This window comes from Lotus japonicus, chromosome 1, assembly GCF_012489685.1.
Source record: "Lotus japonicus ecotype B-129 chromosome 1, LjGifu_v1.2".
Taxonomy (NCBI): domain Eukaryota; kingdom Viridiplantae; phylum Streptophyta; class Magnoliopsida; order Fabales; family Fabaceae; genus Lotus; species Lotus japonicus.
In genome coordinates this window covers 92,724,135-92,748,783 of record NC_080041.1, presented here as the reverse complement: position 1 = coordinate 92,748,783, position 24,649 = coordinate 92,724,135, and the positions used below count along the sequence as shown (strand labels likewise).

The following is a 24,649-nucleotide window of genomic DNA, read 5'->3' as shown; positions in this document are numbered from 1 at the left end:
TGAGGTATGTGAGGAGGTCATTGTTACAATTATTTATTTTTTGATTGTATTGCCACAAATATCTCACAGACCAGAATGTACTCCATGGTAATGGGCTTTATTATGTGTCTAACACACTCTCACCACAAAGAGTGGATCCAACCCACATAAACTAGTAAGAGTTAGCCCAACATTGCCCAAAAATGAACTAGCCCAACAAGCAAGAAAAATGCCGCCAAAGTTTTCCTGCCAAATGTAGGAACCCACCCCACACGTGACGGTTTGTTCAGAATTGGAACTTTTGTTGTGTGTGTGGCTGTGTGCCATAGAAGAAGAAAAAGCATGGCCTCAAGATATCCAGAGAAAAGAAAATCTAAAGCCACGTCAGAGGATAACATCCAACCCAACCAATCAGAACAATTTTCATCAGATAAACCCCCTTCAAACGTGGCCCATCTTTTCTATCTTCATCACTCATTCCTCCTCACACCTGAGCCACAAAAAAACCCAATCCACAGACACCTTCACCTTATTCGTTCATTCATTCTATAAAAAATCACCCCTTGTGTATTTCTCCTCTGATTCTCTTCAAACACACATTGCCTTAACATTTTCACCACCAACTTCAGACATGGCCACCGTCACTTCCACCGCCGTTGCTATTCCATCATTCACCGGCCTTAAGTCAGCCGGAAGCAAAGTCAGTGCCAGTGCTAAGGTGTCATCATCACCTTCCCAAATGCCAAGGCTCAGCGTCAAGGCTTCACTCAAGGACTTTGGAGTTGCTGTTGTTGCCACTGCTGCATCCGCAGTGCTAGCTAGCAACGCCATGGCCATTGAAATCTTGCTCGGTAGTGATGATGGTGGTCTGGCTTTTGTTCCCAACTCTTTCTCAGTGGCTCCTGGGGAGAAGATCACGTTCAAGAACAATGCTGGTTTCCCTCACAACGTTGTCTTCGACGAGGATGAGGTTCCTGGCGGTGTTGATGCTTCCAAGATCTCCATGTCTGATGAAGATCTTCTCAACGCGCCTGGTGAGACTTACAGTGTTACCCTGGATGCTAAGGGTACTTACAAGTTCTACTGTTCCCCTCACCAAGGTGCTGGTATGGTTGGAAGCGTCACTGTTAATTAAATTCTTCCAGTTATGGTCTTTCTCATAATGGTTCAAGTTAATTTTGCTTATGATGTAGAAGAGCTTAATTAATCGTTGTTGTTGCCTGTAATGGGATATCAATTGTATGAGGTGAACCGATATAATGCCTTGATTACTGTTGTAATTCATTTACTCAGGGTGTGTTTTATTCATATAATGCTAGTGTGATAAGCTCAAGTAGATTACAGGCAGGTATAAACGCTTATGATAAGCTATGAAACGCTCGTAGAAGTAAGCTATTTACATAATCACTTAGTTTTAGTTTCAAACACTTGCATATAGTCATGCTACAAGATTAGCTCAAATAAGCTGTTTGAAACAAAATTTGACATGGAAACCAAGCAATTAACATGATTGTTAATATATTATAAGAATATTTTGATACATCAACTAGGAAAGAATCATTTGGTAACGATAATGTTGAAGGATCAATATTTACTCTCAAACTTTATTATAGGAATACAATTTTTTTCCCAGTGAAATGTTATCACTGGAACAATGATGAACGAATCCTTGAAATCAATGTCTGTCTGTAGTGGTGCGTGACTGAATTAAGAAATAATGGTTTATTAGGCATCTGTCCTATATGCAGAAAAGAATCAATACAAATATACAGTGTGGCCGTGGCACTGGCTTGCAATCCTCAAATTAGTAATTACCATATGATAACTTAGATAATTCAAAAAAAATCAGGGGCAAGGAGACCCCTCTAACTTTTCGCCTGTTCTGTAATCCAATTCTCTACTCTCTGAGATAAGGTCTTATTTTCCCGAATAAATTAGTAGCATACTTGGTGTCACGATGAGATGCTGTAGAATCACTTTTGCTTAGAATGTATGAGTCTTAGCTTCTGAGTAACACACTTAAGATTATGTGTGAATCGTGAAACCAAACTCTCACCAAGAGGTGATGCTTATGTTGTTAGAGCATCAGGAAGGGTAGACCTGGAGCCAAGGACCTTGCCACCAACATCTGGGAAAGACTCAAATCTAGGTATGGAGCTTACCTTCCCATTGGCATCTACATTCACAGGGTACTTCAAAAGGTGCCCTTGCAGTGGGTAAAATTCATCAGCTGTGTACCTCTTCCAGTTGTCTTCAGCAATCTTGTTCACACTCTTTACGCAGTCCAAACTTTCAGGCTCTTTGAAGCAAGGATGTATCAACCCCATGTGTTCTGCCCACAAGGACATTCTATACCCATATACCTGTATATAACTCTCAATTAATAGCGTGTTTGGTTCTGCAATGGGAAATCCCATAATCACTTCTAAATAGAAGCTACAAAGTGTAGCGTCTGGAGTTGCTGTCCTTTGGATTATGTGTCAACTCCAATCCAAATATTCTGCAAATATGTCTAGTGAAAGTAAACTGAGGAATTTCCCTCAGGCCTCTAAAAGGCTTAGAAAAGTGAAACAAAAACTATGCAGTTAGGTTCACAGTATATAGTTAGTGAGTTATTTTACTAACCTGACCATGTGGATGTCCCTTTTTCTTACTCCACGTATGGTGGGGTTGATATGCACCCATTGCTATCTCAGTATCTCTTGAACCAGCCAAAGATCTTTGGTTGATATTGGCAGACCCAACTATCACATATTCATCATCCACAACCATTCCCTTGGCATGTACATAAATCATAAACCTTTGGAACTTTTGTGAAGCTGAAACCTGATGATCATTGAAGAAAATGTTAACCTCATGCCATCAGCACAAAATAATAATATCAACCCTGAGTTACATATCTACCAACAAGTAGATCGACCATTACTTCACATTCACAGTTTCACACTCAAGTAGTCTTGGGGAATGTAGCAATAGCAGGGGCCACTTACATAACATGTGAGCTTTACTGTTCTAACATATTTTCAATTGCAAGTTCATTGATCCATTCCATTAATAATGCACCAAAGGAAGGAAAATATTGAGTGAATGTTTGAAAATCCTTCTACTATTTTGAAAGTTCAAATCAAATTATATGGAGAGCTTCTGTGAGTAGCTTTGGGTGCCATAATTGATTTCTGAGAAAAGAAGGATTGTTCAAAACATGCTATGAATGATTACCGTGTCGACGTTTTCTGAAGGGGAACTATATGAGCTTGAAACTTCAGTTATCAATTTCTCTCTGTTTCCAAGACAGTAAAAATTGAGGTAATCTTGCGGATGGCTGTTGTAAAGGTGCATAGATTTTAACTCCCGAGCTATGATTTCGTACATCATTTGCATAGTTTGTCCCTGAAAATATGAATAGTAAGCACCAAAACTGCAATTGGTTGACGAACAAATTATCTAACTATTTGAAAATTTATATGCTATGCTAGCTACGTATTTTTGTGCTATAATACCTGCCAAAAGAGAATCTCTTGCACAGCGGCGGAAGAAGGGGCACCTTCAGGCCACATTGGGATGACAATGTAAACTGTAAATCTCTCCTTGGATCTTATCTTGCTAACTATCTTCAGTGCCAGCTCAATAGGAATTAAGTTATCAGCACCTGATAATATAATTGAAAATTAGACAACTAGAAAATGTTAACATGAAAAATTGATAAAAATATCAGTGAATGCTTAACACAACCAAGTCTTGTTTATCCCCCTATGCGCAGGAAAAGTAATGAAAGAGAATCAATATTTCAAATGATATAGATATTGAGGCTACACAATCATAACACAACATATATTTCGAGCCAGATTTGTCATTTATCATTTGTACTAAGCAGTTGATCGATTTACACTATGTAAGCAAAAGAGCATGGTATTGCAAGCACTGCAATATTCTGTAGTAATATTCTGAGGTAGAAGTGAAAAAAACGTCTGTAAAATGCTAAAACTAGTCATAGGGACTTATAGAGAATTTATGAGCAATCATGCAACAAGTTACATGAGGAAACATCAATGTTCTGCCAAAACCTGTATCTTTGTAAGATGGCCAAGCAAAGGATGAACCAATGAAATATTGATTCTCAATATAAATAAAATGCTGAGCAGATCTGATGGCATGTATGTACGCTGTTTGAATACTCTTGTCTACGACCAAATTTTTCGCACAAACAAGATTCTGCAATGAATGACAATAAAATGGAAATTAGTAAGACAAGAAAACCTAAGGATTTAGATTCCCCGCAATCGTGGAAATCCTAAATTCACATAGGTAATGAATTTGAGTTGTTTAATCAAAAGATCGGACAACTCATATATTGAGTTTATTAAGCTGTTACATCTTGGAATATATAAGTCGTCTAATTCGAACGGCTAAAGTTATTTTAAATTTTAATGTGTGAATTCATGATTGCTCTGATGGCAGGGAACACAAATCCAAAACTGAAAGATTCTATAAACATTAACTATAGGATAACTCCATATTGGATTAAAGTTTACCTGAGCCTCAGCTTCAAGTACATCCTTAGGAAATCCTTTCAAAGAGCCAGAATCTATGGATCGGAAAACCTGTCAAAGAACATGTACAAAATTATAAGTAAACAAGTTCTCTGCTGATAAAAAAACAAGCAAACAGAAGCTATACTTTGAAGATAGTGAACCTGAACATGCCAATTTTCGGGGTCATCCTCCTCTGAAACCCATAATTCAGGACCATCCTTTGCAATTGATTCAGAGGGACTAAGAATCCAAGAGATGCGATCTAACTTAATCAAAGAATCATCATGCCAGTGAGATACTCTCTTGAATTTTTGACTCAACTCATGCCATTTTGTGGCTTTTCTCCAGCGCTGCTCAAAATTAGTGAGTATATCATATGCAGCAGGGCCTTCAATTCTGCAATGTAAATCATGCCATGGTTGTCTTGGACCCTTGGTTCCTGCCTATAATTAAAATGAACATGAAAGAATTTCACTTGGTAAGAGTGCACTGACGATCTCAATCTCAGTATCAAACAAAACTTGGACAGCAATTTATGTTCATGAAGTTACTAGATGTGAAGTATCAATAACACTGCTGGATTTCAAACACAACATGTCAAACTTGCTGATTAAGTGGAAGGGTGGCATGGAAGTTCTGTTTTTACTTTAACATGTCAACTTATACATACGCTAAAACAATGCCTGTTTGGATATTAAGACTTAAACCAAGAAATCACTATCATAAGCTAAAGAGGAACATGTGGTTAATAATTAACCTCATCTAAGAAAAAGACCTCTACTTTTGCTTCTTGGAGAAGGAAACAGAAACATGTCATGATGTAAAGAAAAGGTCATAATGATTGCAAGTTTGGAATGTTATGAACTTACAGAAAATGTGGGATTATGATAATCATCCTGAAAAACAGTGTCAAGATCTCGGAAAATTCTATGCTCAGGCGTATCATACCGGCCATCACAAAGATCTAGACCACCTATAAATGCAGTAATCTTCCGATTGTTGCCATTTGCCTGAGTATCAACAATCACACATTTCTGATGATGCGTAAAAAGCGTTCCAACAACCTGAAGAATGGTTCCAAATAGTATAGTCAATAGGTTTTCCAATTTATTAAAAGCACAATAATCTTCTATTAGAAAATCCCTGCTGAGATTCATAATAATCAATTACCAATTTTTTTTCAACAGTTGGAGAAATAGTATACTCACTTCAAGAATGTAGTTTGGACCATACAAATTTAGATGCCACAGTTCAGTAAAGCATCTTTTGAAACTATAGGGATTTAGTTTAGGTACATAGGAAGATGAAAATATTCTCTTGTTTAATTTGATATGACATGTTCTGAAATTGTCATACCAAATACTAACCACTCAGCTCTAATTCTTAGTAATTAACAAAACAAATTATGAAATCTGACAATTGATCCTTAGCATAATCTAGGATACTCTAAATTATTTTAAGATACTACCCATATATTATGAGATATTTTTCAGATATTTTAACAACATCAATGGAAAGATTCAAGGAAGTTTATCCTGTTCAGAAGAATAGCTCCTATCATATTAGATTTTAGCATGATCTTCTCATATGAAAAAAGTATCCTATGCATGTGAAAATCTCATATGAGAGTACCCATTCCATCCATATATTAAAATAGAGTGATATTATGAAAGTATGGAAAAATGACAAATCTGGGAAAGTTACTAAACCATAGCATAAAGCATGCCTGCTGCTTGAAAATGCTAAGCTTACTGCTGGCATATCGAGGTGACAGCACACATGTAACTGAAGAATGCTTGAAAAACTTTCGAGTTTCTTCATCGTGAGTTTGCATCAATCCCGGCTGCAACCAAATTATTAACTTGTAAGGTTGTAAAAAACTATTTAAAACACCATATAAAACAGGGCAGAATGCCAGACAAAGTAATATGCATGCCCAACCCAAACCATTATCTCTGCCCAAGCAACTTGCATGTACAAAACTCAATAGCATTAAAATGAAGGCAGCAAAAACTCAATGCAGAATTATTAGAAGTCTATATCAGAAATATGAAGCCATGTGCCAACAAATTGTAATTTTAAAAATCAGAAAGCTAACATTATAACTTGAATTGGAATCTGTCACCAGGTATCTAGAACTAGATTGATATTCAATGTTAATAAATGTTTGGTATCATCTCATCAAGCCAAGGAAAATGTGTATATCATCATGACAATTGACAAGAACAAATTAAAGAAGAAACTAATTCATGGAAACCGACAAAAGTACCGTGTTAATGAAAAATTTGCTGTGAGAAGTCTTATCATCCCAAACCAAAAGCAAAACTCTCAAACCTTCTTGTGACTTATACTTGAGCAACTCCCCCAGGTTCAAATTCCCACCACTAGGTAAAGGCTTGCTAGGTTCTCTAACAAGCTTCACCTTATGAAAGATAGACCAACCCACAATATACACCAAATGATGAGCTTCCAAAATGGCATGACAGATATCTTCCCAGCACTTCCCTTGCTGAAACTCCACCCCATCTTCCAACTCAATCTCCGGCAACATCGCCTCCGGCACGTGCGCGTCCTGATACAGCGTCACCGACCCTCCACGCCGAACCGGAAAATACGAATCCCGCACAACAAACCGGTCCGGATCCGGGTCAACGCCGGACCGGAACAGAGGACTATCTTCACATCTGGTGAATTTCAACTCCAGCCTAACCGCGCAATCGGGTTTCGGAGGCTTCCCGAACGTTCCTATAATCGGAAACCAATCGCTGATTACTTCCCCGGACAAGATCCTCGCGGCGGAGACGGTTGCGATTCCGATCAAATCCGCGCCGAACATGTCATTATCCTTAACATAGAACTCAATCTGCGTGACAGGGTGAGCCAGAGGAATATTGAAATGCTCGTTCCACGTTGGGCTCTGGGAATTCGGGATGACGCGGGTTCGCGCCACCGTGGCGCCGGCGAGGCAGACGGTGACGTAAGGGTCGCTGGTGATGATCTTATGGTGGCGGTGACGTGGATGGCTGTGGTTTCCCTTTCCCGCCATGGAAGCGCTGCAGGAGTTGAGAGCGGAGAAGATTCTCCGAACACGCTCCGAGAGCATGTCCATGTTGGGAAGAAACCGAGCTTCCATGACCTTCACGTCGAGATTGCCGTGAAGGAAGACAGCGTATTCAGATTTATTCGGCATTGTGGAAGATTTGCAGAGAGGAAGGAAAAAGTGTGATAGGGAGCGTTGAATGTTGAAGAATGCGAAGCGCAAACGCTCTCACTATCACAGAGATCGTCGTTACCGACGTTTACAGCATTGTTTCCACCATGAATGTTGAAATCTCCGGCGGCGAAAGTGGATGTCAGACACGTGAGACGCACGTTTCCCGGTGGAAATGGGGGTGGAAATGTAATAAATAAGAGTATGGTGGTGGAGTTGAAAAGAAAAAGAAATAGAAATAGAAAATGTGGTTACGCTGGGTAGCGGGAAAGAAAAGGTAGAGGTAATGGCCACGTTCCGTTGGTATTGGTGTCTGTCTATTTTTGAGCACATGAACGCGTGTTTGAAAGAGAACATGGTGTGTCCTGTCCGTGTGTTTATTACAGCTTTAAGTTTTTCAGGTTGGACACTTTGGCACTTTTTTTCCTTTTTGGATCTTGGATTCGTTAAATGATGTCAAGTACAAAAGGTGGAATTTAGAAGATTCATTTTCTACTGGATTTTTATTGGATATTGTTCTTTTTTTTTAAATAATGTAGAAAATAAAACAATTTACCAAAAAAAATAGTTTATAATTAATTTATCAACATGGGTTGATTTGTGACGGAAAATGAATCTATCACAAAATCCATGCTTTGATGCGGAACTAGTGACGGAATTTTAGAGATGACAATTCCGTCACAGATTTACAAAACCATGGAACTTGCGACAGAATAAATCCCTCTCAAATATTCCGTCACTAAATTCACCTCATCCACAAGCACTTTGTGACGGATTAACTTTCCGTCGCAAACTTGCTGACAAGGGTTTTGTGAGGAGTTTTACTCCGTCGCAAATTGTTGACAGATTAATTGCGTCGCAAGTACTAGTGACGAATAATTTCCGTCACAAGTTCGGTGATGGATTTTAATATGGTCGCTAAATTATTGACAAGGATTTTGTGACGGATTTCTTGTCTGTCGCAAACTGTCAAATCATTTTAAAAATACCTTTTCAGAAAAAAACACCGAAATTTATTGCTGGCTTTATTTACAAATTACTACATTGATGAATGTTATAAGTATAACAATTGTGAATTGTCTAAAGACTCTGGTGAAAGTATTAGATTAAACATATCAAACTAAACTTTCTCAACTAGTGTTCTCATGGTGCTTCATATTTTGATTAAGTTTTTCTTATTAATGAAATGTTTCTATTAAATCAAAATTTTAATATATTTCATATTTCAGACCGGTGAAAACTAATTCATATCACAGTGATGCCGCTCACATTGTGTTGATTTGCTGAAGTTTAAATGACAATAATTTCAGACAAACCATAAATTGCACATCTGATAACTGCTAAAAATAACGAAACGTCAATGGCCGTAGATATCAAAATTACCTTTGTATCTTTTGATCTAAAGCCAAGACAGACAGACAGAGAGAAACATAACATGTTCACTAGAATGAAACTACATCAGCTTATCAATTATCTACTCCTAGGAATAGACTTCTTCAACATCCTATTTCCTCATCAAAAGCACAGCTGGATGCAAAGCTTGTATAGATGAGGAATGATTCCACACTAAGCAAATATGCACGGCCTTTAAAGTTAGGGCTCCAATCAATTAGGTCCATCTAGCTCAAAACGGGAGGAATTACTCTAAGCATTATACTCTGGACAAAAGATACCATCTGCAAACAAAAATCAGTCATATATATTGTATGTATGATAATGAAGATATATTTAGAAACATGTGAAAATAAAATCAATCAAGCCAAAATATGTTTCAAATATTATAAGAATATATAGAACAAAAGCTTTTTACAGAGACAAATTAAAATGGATGCCACCAAGCTTGTCTCAATAAAGCCTAAACGGTAGGACTTAGGTTAGATGGGTTAGATCCACAATTGTATTGTATCATTTGTATGTACAACCAGAAAGTACTCAAGCTTCAAGCTTGTAACCCAATTTGCTTATAAGTATGATATCTAAGGTCCAGTCTTGGCCATTGTTGGAAGATTAAACAACCAAACACCATAATGGTACTGTAAATTTAGAAAGCATAAATACATAGAAACAGACACGAATAAGATACCACATTAACATAGCAGTTTTTTTAAATTGTAAGACACAATAGGTTATAAGACATAAAATTAGTATTAAATTATTATAAACACAAATCTTAAATATAAAAAAGAGAATCATTGTTTTAAGAATGAGCATGAACCATTGTAAACAAACTAAACATTACTATAAAATACTGTGATTATCTGATTATTGTGATACTCTCATGTTCATTAGTATCAAAGTTTATAAGAAAAAACAGAGTTATGACATTCAGCAAAGAGTATCTGTAATATCCGTGAAGTATCTAACAAGGATACGTGTGTAATATTTTGAAGAGTTCGTCCTTCCTTTATATAGAGTTACTTTCAAGCTAGGTTCCAGTATTCTGTCTATCAATATACTACCAAAGTTCAACTATGTACTAGACCCAGAGTAGTCACTATCCACATATGCAGTCAAAATATCCACCCAGAGTTGGTATGTACTTGAGTAAATTCATTGAGGCAAGAGAGAACCGTAGAAATCTGAAGTCTAGTATCAGAAAACAGAATAGAGCACTTCGATTAAAGTTAAGTTCTTACCGAAGCAAAGCCAATACACATTATACTGAAGCCAGGAAAATTGAAAGGTGCCCTTTCAGACAGGAAGAGAGCTGAAAATTGAGAAGGAGTGCATATTAATAAATTTCAAAGACAATTTGAACCAAATAGAACATAATGACATTCCTCTCACCCGTTAATGGAGAGAAAGCCAAGGGAGAAACAATATGTGCAATTGAACATATGCCTGAGATGCAACCCTGTGCCCTTCCCTGAAAGAAGAAGAGTAGAAGATGAGTGAGACTAAAACTGAAGTGAATAGATATGAAGCTGTCTGCCAAAAATAAGAAACAGGCTCAAAGAGCATTTTGTCATGCAAAACTAAGCTATTTTTTCCTCCACTAAAATTTTAGCAAATTGCCAAATTGTATTCATGTCTGGCTCTTAGTTTGTTCTCAGCTACCATTTGAATTTGATTTACATGTCAACTCTAAAGATATGTTAAAAAAAAGCATATGCATTGCTTGATTCAAACAACAACCGTAAATTTTACTATTGTTATTATACCAAATACATCACACTGATAATAACCTCCTCACATGAGTCACATCACACAACTAATATGATACCACCTCATAGGGACAAACTTCTTTAAACACAATACTCAGTATGTAACTTTGATCATTACTATAAGCCACTTAAATTTGACTCTATCATTAAGGATAAGGCTTAATTGCATTTTTGCTCCCTGATCTTTCACCTTTGTGCGATTTACCTCCCTCATCTTTAAAATGAGCGGATTCCCTCCCTCTTCTATTAATATGTGTGATTTAAGTCCTTCCGTTAGTTAGCCGTCCAATTGCTAACGATGGTTGCTATTTTCACCCCCCCTTTTACTAACCACACCCCCTTATCAGAAATAAAAATAAAAAAATAAAAAATAAACGAAATAAATTAAATAAAATTAATAGAAAATAAAAAAAAATTATAAATTAAAAAAAACCGAAAATTTTTTTTTATAAAAATCAAAGAAAAAATAATAAAATAAATGAAATAAGTTAAATACAATTAATAGAAAATGAAAAAATATTTTTATAAAATCAAAGAAAAAACTGAATTTTTTTTTTATAAAAATCAAAGAAAAAAATGTTTTTATAAAATCAAAGAAAATAACATATTTTTTTTAATTGAAGATAGAAATTTAAAAATAAAATAAAAGAAGAATTTGTTTCTATTTACACCACATACACTAAATTAAAAATAATTATTCTTTTATTTTATTTTTAAATTTCTATCTTCAATTAAAAAAAATATTTTATTTTCTTTGATTTTATAAAAACATTTTTTTCTTTGATTTTAAAAAAAAATTCAGTTTTTTTTATTTTATAAAAATGTTTTTTCATTTTCTATTATTTGTATTTAACTTATTTCATTTATTTTATTATTTTTTCTTTGATTTTTATAAAAATATTTTTTTCAGTTTTTTTTTATTTTCTATTAATTGTATTTAATTTATTTCTTTTATTTTTTTATTTTTTTGGCTTAATTGCACTTTTGCCCCCTGATCTTTCACCTTTGTGCGATTTACCTCCATTATTTTATTTTATTTTTATTTTTATTTCTGATATGGGGGTGTGGTTAGTAAAAGGGAGGGTGAAAATAGCAACCGCCGTTAGTAATTGGACGGCTAACTAACGGAAGGGCCTAAATCGCACATATTAATAGAAGAGGGAGGGAATTCGCTCATTTTAAAGATGAGGGAGGTAAATCGCACAAAGGTGAAAGATCAGGGAGCAAAAGTGCAATTAAGCCTAAGGATAAAGAAAGTAAATTCTAGCTAAGTTGGAACCAATGCTGAAGAAGACATTTATTCTCAATATCCCATTTACCAAATTTAATGTTCATAAGCCAAATTCAAAAGCTAGCACACATTCAAATAGGGGTGGTGTTGAAATGTCTCTCATTCCACTTCTACAGCTGATACGATTTTAAGTTTCACAGCACACAATCACACCAATGTTTTTTGAAAATGTTATACAGGACTCTCTTTATTATCCTAATCAACATATTATGCAAAATGTTTTTATTTTCCTGAAGTTAGAGGGCATAAAAGAAGTGAAGTAATCCTATGCAACATAAGGAAATATTAATAGTTCCATTAACATGATACCTGCTCATGGGGTCCAACTTGTTTTGACACAATACTCCGTATCTACATAATGTCAAAAGAAATAACTCAAAAAAAAAAAAATTGAACAAATATTTCATTGAGGATCAAGGTGGACAAACACAAACTTCCATTTAAAGAATAACATGGCAAAAATGAGGAAAGAAACTCACACACGGTTGTGAGAAATTAAACAAAATTGAAAACATTGCAGCGGCATAAGGAACCTGTCAGCATTCGCACATTAGCAGTTATATAATAAATTAAGAGAGGCGGGAAAAAGAGATATTAAAATCATGTGCAGGAATAAACAGTGATATAAATAGAGTTGCAAATTAACAACAGTGATTTTAGCAAAACGTGTACCCAGGAGGTCCATGCTATGCTGTAAATGAACATCTGCATTCAATTCAAAATTGTTAATTTAGAATTTTAATAATAGATGGCCTTTTATGATTTTACAAAAAGAAAAATGCTTACATGTACACAGTGAAAGAATAGTCCAATTGAAAGCAGCTTTGCCTCACTCAAAATAGGAACCAGAACAGGCATAAGAAGAAGCTGTGACCACCAAAGTTTAATAGTCATATGTACAATAAACTCAAAGAAACTGAAGATTAGTAACGGGACAAAAGAAAAGCCAAATACATTTGACAACCAAAATATTGTTGGTGATTTTAGTATCATCAATGGATTTTAGTAGTAATGTGATTTATTGTAGGCCGATGCGATTATGCGTTAAGCTCGGAAACGAGTTAGGGTAGTGCGGAGTGCACGCTTGTTGGGCCAACGCATAATTGATCGCGATTAGATTGGGTCGAAATACTTTGTTCGGAAAGTGTACGAACACGATTCTTCGAAGTTATCCTAGATTATCATACCCAAATTTCTAACAAATATATATAGCCACACAAAACTTACCTGCGACACAGTCCCTGCAATCCCATTAATAACCATCAAGTCAGCAAACTGATGCTTGTCAAAATGAAACTGGGCCTTTAAATAATACTGCACAGAAAGCCAAAAAAAGTGTCTTCACATGCTTAACCTTAATAGCTACTACCTCTAATTTATGTAATAAAAAAATCAGTCTTATTGGAGATATAAGTCATACCCTATATGTGAAAATTGGAGATTGTACAATACCACAAGTATCATGGTTTAAGTACCTTGGTTCCATCATACAAATGACGGGGAGAACTAGGGATATGTAAACCACATGAACTAAGCAGAGTGGATTACATGGAGGAAAACTTTGATGTGATTTGTGTTAGAAAAGTACCACTCAATCTTAAAGTAAAATTTACAAAACCTGCAATGTTGTATGGAGTTGAATATTGGGCAATAAAAAGTCAAAACAAAGGGTTGCAGAGATGAAAGTGTTAAGATGGATGAGTGGGTACACAAGAAGAAATAGGATTGGGAATATTGTTACTTGAGAAAAAATTGGAGAAGCTCCTATTATAGAATAGATGGCAGATTCTTATCTTAGGTGGTTTTAGTGTTTGACATGATACAAAGTTGAAAAGAAAAAGTATAAGAAAGGAGAGAGAAAAAATACCATTATTGAACCATAAAGGCCAACATCTGCAAGGTTGCTGAAGAATGCAATACTTGCTGCTTGTGTAATAGTCAAGCTGCAAATTTGAGTATACACGTATAAATGTATAATCACTATGCGCGAAACAAGAAAACCTGTTTGTCGAGATGTAGTCTATATTCTAAAACATCAAATTAGGAACACTAATTTCTAACTTTGCATTGAAAAAATGTAACATGGTTTGTGTGTGTGTGTATCATGATGCCAATATATAGAAGAGCTCTAATGTGTGTGCCTATCACATGTAATTAGAAAAACCAGTTATTAATTACATGGATTTTAAAATTCCATTCAATTCACCTACCTGCTTGTGAGGAAGGAGGATAGGTCCTTCAAAGAACCCAATGCTTTAAGCAATTCAACATTGCTTTTCGATTTTCGTTCGATTTTAGCAGCCGCAGGTTTTCCCTCAGAAATGATTGGGGTATAAAGTTGTTTCTCATCGATGACCGTATCCTGAAGGAAAATTAGCATATAAACCAATCCAAGCACCGCGACAAGAGTGGAAACCTAACTCAATTTGATTACAGGGATTGAAATCAGGTTAGGATGCAATCAAAAGGAGAAAGAAAGAAACAATTGTAAGCAGCGAAGAATTGAGCGAAGAACCTGGAAAGTTACAGCAGTAGATAGGAATCGAGCTGAGAGGGTTCCGCAGACGTATGCGGCGGAGCCTATCCCTGAAAGAACTCCAAACGCCGTGCCTCTTCCACTTTCTGGAATGTTATCTGCCTGAAAAGCAAAAGCAATTTGGAGGGAAAGTAAACTACCCCCACACTTACATATTCTCTATTTTATTAATTTGTTTCAAAAAAAAATTATTTATAATTTTATTACATGTTTAATATTTTATTTATAATTTTTATTTTGGAATAAATATTTTATTTATAAGTTACTTTTGCATAATGCTCAATAATTGTAATGTATTTAACTAACTTTAAAAAAAAATCAAATTCATTATACAAAAAAATTTAAATTCAATTAATTCAACATCTTTTTTCTAACTATTTTAAAATTTTATGTGAATTTTTCTTTTCAATTTTAAAAATCTTCAAAACGCACATTATCTCTTTCATATTAAATATGAGAATAATTTTTAATAAAATCAAACACTTTATCGATATTATAAAATGAATTATATTTATGGGGAAAAACTCCTAAAAATGACTTATAAAAAAAAGAGGGAGTGGTATTTTTAAGATTAATTCTGACTCATTTTCATGAAGATAGAAATAGATGTTGTCCAATGATGAATCTCCTTATTTGTTTCCATTATTCGCTAAACAACAAATATGTTTTATTTTCATAGGCATGGATGAACCTCTAATCTCATGGTTAAAGACATTAAAACCACCTCATACATTGTGATTTTTTTTACTCATCAAATAAATTAGAGAAATTATATTTGTAAACACTTTTGATTAAAACTAAGTAAAAAATGAGAAGATATATAAATGTAGCATCGTGTTTTCCTTTTGTTGTTTGTTCTTGTTGTTTTTTATTTCCAACCTACCAGAAAAATAAATGTAGAATGTGATTTTTTTTAATGTAATAGAGAGAAGTACATATGAAAAAAACCTTTGTAAAAGATTTCGTGAATTTTTATTTTATGAATATCACAAACCTAATAAATAAACCTATTTTGAAAACAAAAAAAAACCTATCTTGACACTATTTTCAATAGTAGAGACATACCACGTAAGCTAGAGCGAGGCAAGGAACGCTTCCATCGCAAATCATGGCAACAAGTGTCTTAAACACATAATACACGTAGAAGAATTCTCTCGTCTTGCTATAAGCTAAAATGCCTGTGAATCAAACAATTGCAGCTTGTAGATTTTTAAAGAAAAATATTGTAGAAAAAGGTCACAATCAATTGAGAAGAAAGGGAAGAAGTTGAATGCAGAAGTACCTATGGGAATAATATAGAGGATCATGGGAACCGTGAGGATGACCTTCCTTCCATACTTATCTGAGAGATTACCTAAGAGGGGCATCATCACAAGCGTTCCCACTCCTATCATCTGCACAAATCACAATTTCTAATTTCTTTCTTCATCCTGATAATTTGACACTATAAAATCACATTAATCACATTATGTTTTTTTTTGGGTCAATATTTTTATCATTGGGCCTAATTTGGAGACTCACTGCTATCTCTTGATCTAATATGCGGCCCAGTTTGAACAGGCCGCACAAAGTGACAAAAACGGTATTAGTTGGGGACTTTGGGTTTAAATAAAAAAAATACTCTTCCACTCTAATCTTTTATGACAAAAAACAATGGACAAAATTAAATGTGTTGTGAACTCAAAAGAGAAGAAAAAAGAAGATAAGACAAGACAACCGAAAAAATGAGAAAATCCAAAATCCACGAAAATTAGTGAAAAAGCAAAGCTAAGCAGTGGGCCAGCCAAGTGTAAGTGTAAGTTAAAGAAGATAAGAGCCAAATCAAATGAAGGAGTGTCGAAAGCAGAAGGAAATTTCCTTGGATAAGTGGGGACGGTACTGTTACTATACTACCTAAAGACTAAAGTCCTTCTTTTTTGTTGGTTTATCTTTGTTTATTTATTTCCCAATAAATGGGGATGTACCTTCAAGGGGCCATGTCTATAAAAGTATAAAACAGTATTCATAATTTCACATTAATTTGTACGATGATTAGTTAATTCTTCAACAGCTAAGAAAAGAGGTTTTTTTTTAACATGAGCTAAGAAAAGAGTTTTTTGTTATTGAATTAATTTTTTTACAAGAGGAAGGTATTGTTATTGATTCGGTTTATTTTGAAAATAATTAATATTTTCCAAAATAAAATTAGAAAAACTATTATTTCTTTCAAAATTATATGAAATCTAATCTTGTAAAATACATGTCAAATTTTACTTAAATTTTATCATTAATTTAATTGAAAAATAAATCAAAAGTTGATTACATCACAAACCATCTCCAAATAACAATTTTCTTATATTTTTAGTCATAAATTAATTGAATGTGATATGTCTCCGAATAATATAGTTTAAGTGATAAGAACTAGAGAACTATAGTGTTGAGTGAGGTAAGTTCAGAGATCAATTGCAATTTATCTTTTTAATTTAAAAAAATTGAATGTGATTTAATAAACTCATAATTGAATGTTGTCTTTCTATTCCAATTCAAGTTTCTTTAATAATAAAATTTAATCAACCTATAAGCTGGATGAAACGTGAAAGCTAAGTGCACTTGGTGCACCTTGTGCAAATAGAATTGAAATACTCAGTCCGAAATGGTGTTTCGAATTTTTATTCAATTAGTGAAATTATACATGTGTCAATTAAAAAGTATCACTGAAAAAGATTGGCAGACCAAAAAGCAATAGCTACCATTTTAAGCACTTACATATCATGGTAAAAAATCACCATAAAGTAAAAAGAAAAATTTGATATATTTTCTACTTTATTATATTGCAGTTAAAATTCATTACAAAATGTATGCCCGCTGCACCAGAGGAAAAAAGATTTTTAAAAAAGGCTTAATTAACAAAGTTATAGACATAAAGTTAAAATTTAGTGCTTGCCGCACTAGAATAGTGCCTGCTGCGCTAGAAAAAAGACTTAACAAAGTTATACACACTTAACTAAATTAGTAGTTAAATGGTGAAGAAACTGGTTTTTTGTTTGTTTGTTCAATAACAGATCTTATTTGTTCCTTAATTACTTGTGTTGCTTATTCTATGGTTCAACAAACACTGTCCATTCCTAAAAACCCCAAAAGCTTATCCTTTTCATCTTCCAACCACCGTTCAGGTTATCCTTCAACCGCAAATCCTCCACCATATTGTTTCTGCATTTCGCTGTGTCTTCCTCCTTTCACCGTTTTTCTCCATGTCACTCTCTATTCCTCCCACACTTCAATTTGTGCTTCCATGGTACTTCCTTTCAAGTTTCAAGTGTGTGGAAGACGACATGGTCGTTCTTACTTGTGTTGCTTATTCAATAATTGCAGTCATGAAAAAAGTAGTACATAATTCAACAAAAATATAATTAAGATCGATCAAAATTTTTATGGTACCTAAGAACTAACACAACAAAATTTCCAATTGAACAAACAAATGCTCTGTAGTCTGTACTATAACAAGGAAGGAAATGCCTCAAACAGAAAGCAGAATGAGTGAAAAAAATAATTTGCTGAAACTCACCGCCTGTTGAAAACCAGTGAGATAGATGGCAAGTGAGCATTCATCTTGTCCGGGACAAAGCGCGGCCATCGTGACATCGGTGATGGCCGGAATCACCATGTGTGTCGAGAAGTTATGAAGAAACAGAGTCATGAACACATGGCTCAAACCATACAATTTCTCCATATTGGAACTCGCCATGTTTCTTCCCCTTTGATTTGACAAACAGAGCTACCTAAGAATCCTTACTCACTCTGTAATCCTAACTATCTTGCAGGGAAAGCCACATGTCCTCTCTCTCTCTGTCTCTATATATATGAGTAGGACCTGAAGCTAATCAAAAGAGCAAGCGTAGTGTACTCTTGCGATTGCTTTACGTGAATTGTGCATGTCAATTAATTAAAATGAGTAAAAGGGACGGAAATAACTGATTTTGCTCTTGTAGGACAGGATGGTGAGTTTTCAAGTAAAGTCTGTTCAGAAGGCCTTTTTATAATTTGGACACACTGATAAGTGACATTGATAAAAAATGTTTTTAGCTATAAAGGCCTCAAGAGACAGGAGCTATGTTTTTTCCTTGTTTCAATTTAATTTTGTCAAGTTCTTAGTTAATGAAAGGGGATGCGTAGCTTCTAAGATAATACAAAATAGCCAGAATTAATTCACTTACGCCTTGAAGCGTGCAAGTTTTATGTTAACGTTGCACCTCATTTTTCAAGAGGCAAAAAGATAATGTCTAAGTGGGCCGATTGGCCAAACTAACCTCTGTTAGGCCGGATGCGCACGGATTCGAAATGCTTTTTTTTGAAAGTTCAGAAGAGTGAAGGCTGAATGTGCATGGGTGTGTAATCTGGCACAACACAATTTAAAGGAAATTGGAGTTCCAAGTTCCAACACCCTATTTTATAAATCATTGTTTTACTCTTCAACCCCCTAATTAATGTAAGATTTCTTTTTTATATTTATCGTTTGCCCTCAATTTTAACTAGAGTAGTCGAGTTAGACTTTAAACCTTAAATAGTGTCGTCATGGCTTGATCTCTTTATTTTTGTAAATTTTTACCGGTTTTTTTACTTGATATTGGGTTGTTGGGCAAGTGAAATTTGATAGCATTGGTTGGTTTGGTGTGTGCGGGGTCTAAAAGATTGCTAATTAATGTTGGGCTTAATTGCAACTTTGGTCCCTAACGTTTACCAATTTCATGATTTTAGTCCCCCACCTAATTTAATTACACAGATGGTCCCTGACTTTACTGGCAGTCTGCAACGTTGGTCCTACCGTTTGTTTGTTAATGGAGGAGGTTTACGTGGATGGTCACTTAGCTGATGTGGAAGTTGAATTGGAGAGAGAAAGAGACCAGCAACTGATTCAACCTTCTTCCTCGCCTCTAGGGACTCGTTCGTTCTTTATCTCTTCCCTATTCGCTCAATCTCAAGCTTCGAAATATCTTCCTCACGGTGCTCTGTTTTTTAAGGAGGAAGAGGGTAGAAGATGTCTCACGTGCAACTCACGTGCTTCCCTCTCATTTCAGTCCTTCTTTCTCTCTTCAATTAGACATCCACGTAAGCCTCCTCCGTTAACAAATAAACGACAGGACCAACATTGCAGACAAGCAGCAAATTCAGGGACCATCCGTGTAATTAAATTAAGTGGGGGACTAAAATTATGGAATTGGTAAACGTCAGGGACTAAAATTGCAATTAAGCCCTATTGTTAAGGGAGAGTGCAGTGGTTGGACTAGACTATCACTCTAGCTTCAATCACGCATTTTCATTGGCTATCAACAATCTTTTAGATCTTGTACGCACCAAACACAACAAGTGATATCATAGCCACTTACTCAACGATGAACCAAGATTTAGAAGAAGAAAAAAAAAATAGTAACCTAAAAAAAAGACGAAAGATGAGCCAAGAAGAAAGAAAAAAAAACCATAAACTAAAAAAGAAAACAACGACCCCCTAAGATTCAAGTTCAAAGAGTAAAAGCCCACCATCTTTGAGGTTCCGCATAAGTACAAGTCTAAGCAAAACAAGTCTGACTAATCTACTCTAGTTAGACTTGATGAGCAGTAATGTAAAAAAAAAAAAGTCTCACATGGGGAGTTGAAGAGTAAAACAATGGTTTATAAGATAATGTGTTGGAACTCCAATTGTCTTAAGGACTTTTGAATAAAACCCACATTCAGTCTTCACCAATTTGGACCTACAGCATAATTTTGGGCTCGCGCACTTCCAGCCCAACAAGCAGTTAAGGCATTTTGGACCACACCACACTCACATTTAGAGCCACCACTCTCATGGACCACTAGCTACATTTTGAGTCTGTGTGCATCCAGCCCAACAAGTGGTAACAAAGCCCACCTACCCACAAGTCCATGACCTATAAAAAAGCATGCAAAAAAATAATAAGAACATGGTACGCTAAAAATAAGCTCAGAAAAAAAAAATTATCAACTAAAGTCATGGTCCTTAAGGCTCAAGTTCACACTAAATGAGCACAAGCCTGTGACGTCAGTCTTTGAGGTTTCGCTTGAGTACAAGCCCAAGCAGAGCAAGTCTAACTCGACTATTTCAGTTAGACTAGAGGGGATAGTGATACCATGTAAGAAGCAAGTCTCACATCGATGAGTTGGAGAGAAGAACAATGGTTTCCTAGTGCTGGTTCTGGAGGTCCCCAATTGCCTTAGGGCATTTTAGATCAGATCACACACACAAATTCAACCTTCACTCTCCTGAACCTTTAGCTATAGTTTGGGCTCGCTCGCATCCAGCCCAACAACCTCCCTTGACTAGCGAAACTCGTGACTGGTTATTGAAAGAATTCAGATCTTCTCCAACAATACCCCATCTCCATCCTTTGTCCAGCAAAAATCATTTTTGTTGGATGTTAGAAATACTAACTCGGTCCCAATTCGTGTACCTCAAAATAACCTCAAAATAGCAACAATACACATATACACCATTTTTTCTCTCAATCTATCACATTACGCATTACATTTATTACTTTTCTTTATTCTCTTTACATATTTTGGTGTATACACTAAAAAATGTAGCTACCAATCTTTATTGATAATGCTTAATGTTGAGTATGTTTAAGTTTTTTTACCATGTGTTTGTGAGTTGAGTCTTGGAGGATGAGAAGTGAAATGAGAGGCTTATGAGAGGTCATCCCCTTTTTTGAGAGATTTCAGGGGAAGGAATCAGAAGACTTTGAGGGGAAAGAGAGTAAACTATACCCTCTGAGTTTGGAAAGCCCAAAACTGGTTCAAGTGTGAGTCATACTCAAAGTCCTTTAAGCTTAAATGCTAAGGACTTTAGTGGCTTTGTACCACTAAGTTAGGCTTCAAATCCGTTCAAGGATGAGTCATACTCAAAGTCTTTGATAAGTGCCAAATTTACGTGTTTTTTATTATCATTATAGGCACTTATTTGGCCAATATGCTTGCATTGTTGATCATTTTATCCCCAAAGTAGCTTATTTAGAAAAAAATAGTTTTAGCTTAAAAGATAATATAAATATTATGCTTTTAATATCTAATGTCTTAATTTTGATGTAGGAATGAGTTGATCACTTGAAGAGGGTTGATTCTTGAGAGAGGAAAGCAAGTGATGATTGTTTGCTCAAAGTTGCTCAAGCAGTTGTTTTACAGAAAGGAAATTAAAATAATGTTTTGAAATGTAGTTCGCTTAAGCGAACTTAAGTTTGCTTGAGCCAACATAAGGAGGTTCTATAACTCTTACACCTTAAGTAAGAGTTCGCTTGAGCGAGCGAACTTCAGTCGGCCAGAAACTCTATAAATACACAGAACACATATATTTTGATATATATATTTCATTCTTCACCATTTTTTCACCCTAAAACATTCAGAGGAGGTTCGGCTTCATGGAGGAAGGGTCCATGAGCTAGGAATTGATGGAGTGGAGCTCCGAAACATGGTGATAAACTCTTGGAGGCTATGGAAAGCTTGAGAAAGTTTCCATCGTCGTGGTTCCGTCTCTGTTCTTCGGGTTTCATCTATTTCTTTCTTATCTCTTGTATATGTTTTTTTCTATTTTTGTATCTAACATGTTATAACTTGATGTTTTGATTGTTGTAAACTCATTTATTGATGTAAATGAAAATCTTTCATGGATAGTGTTTCTCTTTGTACTTCATTCTTCTGACCAATCAGTTGATAATCAAAAGAGTTTCACTAATTCATAAATAAATCGAGAGGTTGATATGAGTTGGTGTATGCTTAGTACAATGAAGGTAGAACGTCTATGTCTTAGGTCACGTCGTGTGATAAAGTTTTACTTTCTGCACTTCAAGTATCAATGATTTGTGTTAGATTTATATGGATTAACATGAGATCGAGAGATAATTGCGGATCCAGCTCAAGAGAGAAACCACTCAATGAACTATTGTCTTAGGTGAGAATATCTTGGGTAGGAGCAATAGCGAATTTCCACGTGACAGGTGGGGTTCTGAGTTCTAACAAGAGTTTTCGGGGTGACAACAGAGTTTCGCAAGCCTTAGATACCTTATCCTAGGATAGATTGGCCATCAAGAATGTCTTTGAGAGAGAATTTGAGATATAATGTTCCTTTTGGGTTTTCTAGATTGTAAGAGATTACATCTAGGAATTCTAACTGATAAATTCACCTAAACTATGGATAGTTACGTGGATAGCTCTCGACATCGTAAGTGAGTGAACCTTTACATGAGTGTTTGAATTGAAAGAAATTATAGGATTAGGTGAATGCATTCTAAATATGTTTTCTTATTCGTTACCTCTGTAAACCTTCTTTTACTGCTTTCATTTATATTCAAAATCAACCATCTTTTTATCCGCTTAGATCAATGTTTAACTAGTGGAAATAATGTTCACACAATCACTGAGGGAAATAAACTCGTATCTACTTTATTATATTTGGTTCCAAAGAAGTACAATCAAGGAAAAAACCTTTGTCAGCCTTTTAAGCTTAATCGCTTAGGACTTAAGGGGATGTGTACCCCCAAGTTTTGCAAGTCCAAGCCCAGCCCAGGCGCAAACCCTCCTCCCCTCTCAACATCAAAATGCAACCACAACCGTCACATTTACAAAAGCGATCGTAACCTCCCCATAAGTTAAATGGTGCCGCCCGATTTAAAGAACCAATGGTGACACCCAATAACATCATTAATACACCGTGGAACTGTGAGAAACTTTCGGCAAATCAAGAAGCGAAGTGAGCCTTTATAAGGGAGTATTGGTCCAACGCCTAAAGAATCTTTACTCATTACGAATTCAAGACTCTAAGGTTGAGTACTCGAGTGTCCTCTAGCCTAATTTCAAACTTTAGAGGCAACATAAACTATTCCCCTATTAGAAAGTTTGAAATTATGCTAAACCCTCCAATTTAGAGGGAACTCCACAAAACAACTTGATAAGTGTCAATTTTACCTAGTTTTCCATTGTTATTAAGGCACTTATCGATGTGATTTATGGAAAATTTATATCAAAGTACTCTCCTTTGCTAAGAATTTATAGATTAATGAATTCTAACTAGAAAGTGTTTAAAATTTAATTCCAATCTCAACTTTTGTTGTAGGAATGATGATTTAAGGAACAAATGCAAGAGACCAAGGATTTTGAAGATTCTGTGTCAAAAGAGCTGAGCTGATTTTGAAGGTGCTCAGCTGATTTTTAGTGGAATGGTTCTGTCCTAAAAGAGCTGAGCTGATTTTGAAGGTGCTCAGCTAATCTGAGGCGGTTTGGAGACAAAGCCCATCAGTGAAGGTAAAACAAATTCAGCTCAGCGCACGGGAAAAAGAGCTGAGCGCCCTGTGTCACAAATTTCATATAAAAAGGCCAAAATCCCATCAGAAAAGAGAACAGAGAGAACCATAACTAGAAAAAGGAGAAAACCCACAAAGGAAGAAAGAAAGAAAAGGGAGATTGAGAACTTTCGCACCCTCCGTCGAGCTGGGGACACGCCGACGACGACACGAATCATCTCCATCTTCTCTATTCTCTTGTAAGCTTTAAGCTTCCATGAAAATGGATAGCTAAACCTCTTTGTGTTGGGATTGGATGTAGTCTTTTATCTTGAATGTATCCAACTTGATTCTCATCTATAAATTTCTATTCCTATGTGTTGATTTCAATGATCTTGTCTTGTTCTTCATGCTAGTTTTAGACTGATCAACTAAAGCTTGATTTTGGATTTGATTGAATGGTGGGAACTATTCCTTTGATTCTGAAATAGATAAGATCATCTAGTGAGCATCACTTTTAGGAATGAAATTGAAATCCATTAGTCAAGAAGCATCTAAGCTTAAAGCAACTTGTTTTCTAATTTACTCAAGGAATTGATTATTGGAAAGTGAGGTGATAATCCTTTTTATGAGGGAACTGTGAAAAGGATAAGAAATGATGTGATGGAATCCA

At 35.4% G+C, this 24,649-nt stretch overlaps 3 protein-coding genes across 3 annotated transcripts; 1 reads left to right on the top strand and 2 right to left on the bottom strand.

Annotated features, from left to right (window-relative positions):
- The first annotated feature begins 477 nt into the window (after positions 1-477).
- On the top strand, positions 478-1,267 carry LOC130727859 (plastocyanin). The gene has a single exon (XM_057579127.1). It carries the CDS (start codon positions 611-613, stop codon positions 1,112-1,114), a length of 504 nt encoding a protein of 167 aa, XP_057435110.1. The 5' UTR covers positions 478-610; the 3' UTR covers positions 1,115-1,267.
- Positions 1,268-1,539: 272 nt separating this feature from the next.
- Positions 1,540-8,082, bottom strand: LOC130727857 (phospholipase D delta-like). The gene is made up of 10 exons (XM_057579125.1): positions 6,781-8,082; positions 6,238-6,354; positions 5,381-5,575; positions 4,673-4,954; positions 4,512-4,580; positions 4,044-4,191; positions 3,480-3,628; positions 3,199-3,369; positions 2,605-2,805; positions 1,540-2,342 (listed from the first exon to the last, which is right to left on the bottom strand). Exons 1-10 carry the CDS (start codon positions 7,699-7,701, stop codon positions 2,049-2,051), a joined length of 2,547 nt encoding a protein of 848 aa, XP_057435108.1. The 5' UTR covers positions 7,702-8,082; the 3' UTR covers positions 1,540-2,048.
- Positions 8,083-9,040: 958 nt separating this feature from the next.
- On the bottom strand, positions 9,041-18,699 carry LOC130727858 (uncharacterized). The gene is made up of 14 exons (XM_057579126.1): positions 18,258-18,699; positions 15,996-16,107; positions 15,779-15,891; positions 14,693-14,815; positions 14,388-14,593; positions 14,045-14,120; positions 13,405-13,491; positions 12,964-13,044; positions 12,850-12,882; positions 12,657-12,710; positions 12,487-12,528; positions 10,510-10,588; positions 10,359-10,429; positions 9,041-9,398 (listed from the first exon to the last, which is right to left on the bottom strand). The coding sequence occupies exons 1-14, from the start codon at positions 18,435-18,437 to the stop codon at positions 9,342-9,344; spliced, it is 1,314 nt and encodes a 437-aa protein (XP_057435109.1). The 5' UTR covers positions 18,438-18,699; the 3' UTR covers positions 9,041-9,341.
- Positions 18,700-24,649: the final 5,950 nt, after the last annotated feature.